At 43.5% G+C, this 3,312-nt stretch overlaps 1 protein-coding gene across 2 annotated transcripts; it reads left to right on the top strand.

The window, feature by feature from the left end:
* The first annotated feature begins 382 nt into the window (after positions 1-382).
* LOC110117249 lies at positions 383-2,065 on the top strand. Of its 2 annotated transcripts, XM_048656184.1 has the most exons (5): positions 396-504; positions 576-618; positions 683-1,085; positions 1,176-1,446; positions 1,661-2,065. In XM_048656184.1, the coding sequence occupies exons 1-5, from the start codon at positions 411-413 to the stop codon at positions 1,951-1,953; spliced, it is 1,104 nt and encodes a 367-aa protein (XP_048512141.1). In that variant the 5' UTR covers positions 396-410; the 3' UTR covers positions 1,954-2,065. The 2 variants fall into 2 exon arrangements, with proteins under 2 accessions (XP_048512150.1, XP_048512141.1); XM_048656193.1 differs by having other exon boundaries at positions 383-504; positions 576-1,085.
* The last annotated feature ends 1,247 nt before the right edge of the window (positions 2,066-3,312 follow it).

Consider the following 3,312-nt stretch of genomic DNA (forward strand, 5'->3'; position numbering starts at 1 on the left):
GCCGGCTGACATATTAGGACAGGCAATGTGCTCGCGCTGCGGGAAACGCGTTCCTTGTACTCGCGAGACACGAGTAAAAAATAGAGTATAAAAAATATCATCCTCCACCCAACCACCAACGTATGCGCGACAGGAGTACACGGGCAGAAGTATTTTGAACTTGCATGTTGACCTTGCTTCTCCGCTGCGTCTTGCTCGACGCACAACCTGTTCTCGTTCAGATTACATACACAGACATGTATGTCCACGTTGTGTAGTTCCATCCTCGTCTCATCTGGTTTACAAATTCGCAATAAAAGACCAGATAACTTTACGCGTAGGGCGTGGCATATACTCGGTCCTGTTTTTGCCCGGTTACTCCCCTGGATCAAGCTCTATATAAGCTGTCAGATGGGCACCCGACGACGTCAATGTGCAAATCGAGTCGTCAGCTCCGCTGGTTCTGCGCGCGAGTAACAAAAATAACAGTGATCACCCCGTTCGAAAAACGCCATGAAATTATCCGTAAGCTATTACCGCACGATCTACGAGAATATGAATTCTCGAAGACCGCTCTAAACTCCGTTAAATTTTAGGTGCTCCTACTTTTCGGGGCTGGTTTGTTCAGCGTAGCTTTTGGTAAGCCAGCGGGAATAATTCTGGGCTATCAGGATGGTTTGGGACAGTACAGTTTCGGTTACAGTGCGCCTTATCAGGCACGTTCCGAGGTCCGTTCCGTCGACGGTGTAACGCGAGGCTCCTACAGCTACGTCGATGGCGCCGGCTTGGTTCAAAGCACCGACTACACCGCTGACGGAGAACACGGTTTCCGAGTTGCGGCTACTAACCTCCCTCAAGCTCCTGTGCCCGTTCAAGATACCCCGGAAGTTGCGGCCGCCAGAGCGGCGCATTTACTTGCGGTCGAACAAGCCGCGGGAAGAAACATTGAAGATAATCAACAAGCTGCAGCGGATGATCAATCGGACGGTGTTTCCGTCGTAGCAGAATCGTCGGCGGACGCGAAATCGTTCAAAGACGAAGTTCCATCGGTCGAGGCGGCTGCTGAACCCGGAGCGAAAGAATCACCGGTCGAAGAAAAAGCGGAAGTATGCCAATGCAACGATTCGTTGATTACGTTGAAAATATGACGATCCCTTTCTCTAATTGTAAACTTCTGTCCATGATCCGATGTACAGTCGGTAGCGGAGGCGAAAAGCGTCGCGGCGGACGAGGGGGTCGAGAAGAAGGATGAGTCGCAAAATCATCAGGATGTCGAACAACAGCAGAAAGGTCGCGCGATCGGAGGAGAGCAACATGTCGCACCTGTAATTGCATCGGGTGCGGCGACACTCCCGGTTCCCCTCATCCCTGTCAATTTTGACGTACCTTCCGTCTCGGTTTACTCCGTTAGACCCGCCGGTGCCAAGGCCGAACAAGGATCACTTCCGCAAGCAACGCCCGCTCAAGGTCATTATTAATATTCACCTATGTGAAACTGGATCTGAACCCACGCCCAGTAAAATTATCATTGTGTGCTAATTCTTTCCAAAGCTATTACGGCGACGGAATCTTTGTTTTGTTCGATAGTTTCTTTTCATTTGTTTTTTTGTTTTTTTCTTATCAAATGTTCTGGCGTTTTAGTGGTTAGTTGTTATTATATATTTGTTTCAATTTGAATCAGGACTAATTACCCCCGCGGGAACGAAGCTGAAGAGTTTACCGGGTGGTCAAGTGATCGCAGTGGCTCCTCGGGTAGCTTTGCCAAGTGAATCGCAGGCATCGGAATCATCGGCACAAGGTGCGGCGGCGTCATCGGTCGAGACATCGAGAGATTTTCCACATTACGAAAGAGCCCGTGCCGTATTTGCTCCGGTAGTACCGAGCATAAACGTGATTCCTTACGGATACGATCCGACCGTAGCATCTTTTTTGAGATACGCACCATTTCCATACATCGCTTATAACGTCTTGTAAATCACACACGATCGATTACTCTTCTTCTACTTTCAGCCGATTATAATTGTGTACCTATCGTATTATATTTAATCTACATATATGCTGGAGAAATAAAAAAATTCTTACCGTAGACCGCATCTATGTTTGACAATTAGTAAAGGGTGTAGTGTTTTCACCTATCGGCTATATCCCGTATGTTACGAAAATTTGACATTCGTATTCATTATTCCTTTCGTCATTCTGTGGCCCATAATTTATTCAAATAAATTGTATGGGAATTACTCGTCGGTTGATTCAATAATAATGATAATTTCTCACGAATTGGAATAGCTTATTATTTTATGGTAATATAAATCCTACCGCGACTTGTTTACGACTACATAATCGATCTCAGCAAAATAGAATCGTATTGAAAAAATGGACAAAAAACAAAACAAAAAAGAAAGAAATCATATAACCCAGCAGAAAGTGAACTTGATATTTTTGTTTAATGATTTTTATTTTATACGTATACCTACCCACGGCATACCTGCCTGGAAGTGGAGAGTGTCAAACATTCTCGCGGTTCAGTCTTTTTTTTTTCTTTTTCCATCGATCTGCAGTACAGCATCTACTTATTTGTACGCACGCTGTAACGATAAACGATGAATTTATCGAGATTTTTATTATACTTTTTAAAAAACAACATAAAATGTTTGAACAACAGAAAGAAGGAATTATATCTCCATTTCCATGTAAAGTAATATACGTATGAATATTTATATGTATACAATGGTACTTTTATATACGTGTAAATTGATTACAATATTAATGATAATAATAATTATCTATTATTAGCCATCTATACGTGCTTTCAAGTATGTAGATGATTAGCTACCAGTTATCTTTGAGATTTAATTAGCATGTTTTTTGATTGAATTTCCCTTACGTTGATCGCCCAGAACAATACCATCGATCTCAAATCACCATAGCATGTACCCACGCCTATAGACACGCTATAGATATCATACCTACACAAAGTTTATTTCAAAAACGCACCATATAACTAACCTACCACAACCTTACTGACCTAGTACAACACGTGTATTTGTAGTCAGCGTTGATTGGCTTCTGCTGCTCGTTCGCCAGTGGCATTCGTAAGGGTGCATTGGTTTTGAAGCACTGTTTGGAGGCAATACCCTAACTCCTGCGCGAGTGTGGTCGTTTTTCGAATGCTCATAACTTTTTCAAAAATGCACTCAGATAAATGAATTTCAGCCGAGATGAAAGTTTGAACCTTCCGCTCTCAGGCACGTCCGTATGAAATATTATCTCGTATTTCCCCCCTCGGCGCAATGTTCTAGATCGACCGGTGTGCGAATTCACTTTTTGAGAGTA

This window comes from Athalia rosae, chromosome 1, assembly GCF_917208135.1.
Source record: "Athalia rosae chromosome 1, iyAthRosa1.1, whole genome shotgun sequence".
NCBI classification, from domain to species: domain Eukaryota; kingdom Metazoa; phylum Arthropoda; class Insecta; order Hymenoptera; family Athaliidae; genus Athalia; species Athalia rosae.

What these genes read in the sequence shown, in the direction of transcription:
- LOC110117249 (XM_048656184.1), top strand. Translation starts at nt 411, where the DNA reads ATGTGCAAATCGAGTCGTCAGCTCCGCTGGTTCTGCGCGCGAGTAACA. An exon ending in AAAACGCCATGAAATTATCC is followed by an intron (nt 505 to 575) that starts GTAAGCTATTAC and finishes GTTAAATTTTAG; the next exon opens with GTGCTCCTACTTTTCGGGGC. An exon ending in TTTGTTCAGCGTAGCTTTTG is followed by an intron (nt 619 to 682) that starts GTAAGCCAGCGG and finishes TTTCGGTTACAG; the next exon opens with TGCGCCTTATCAGGCACGTT.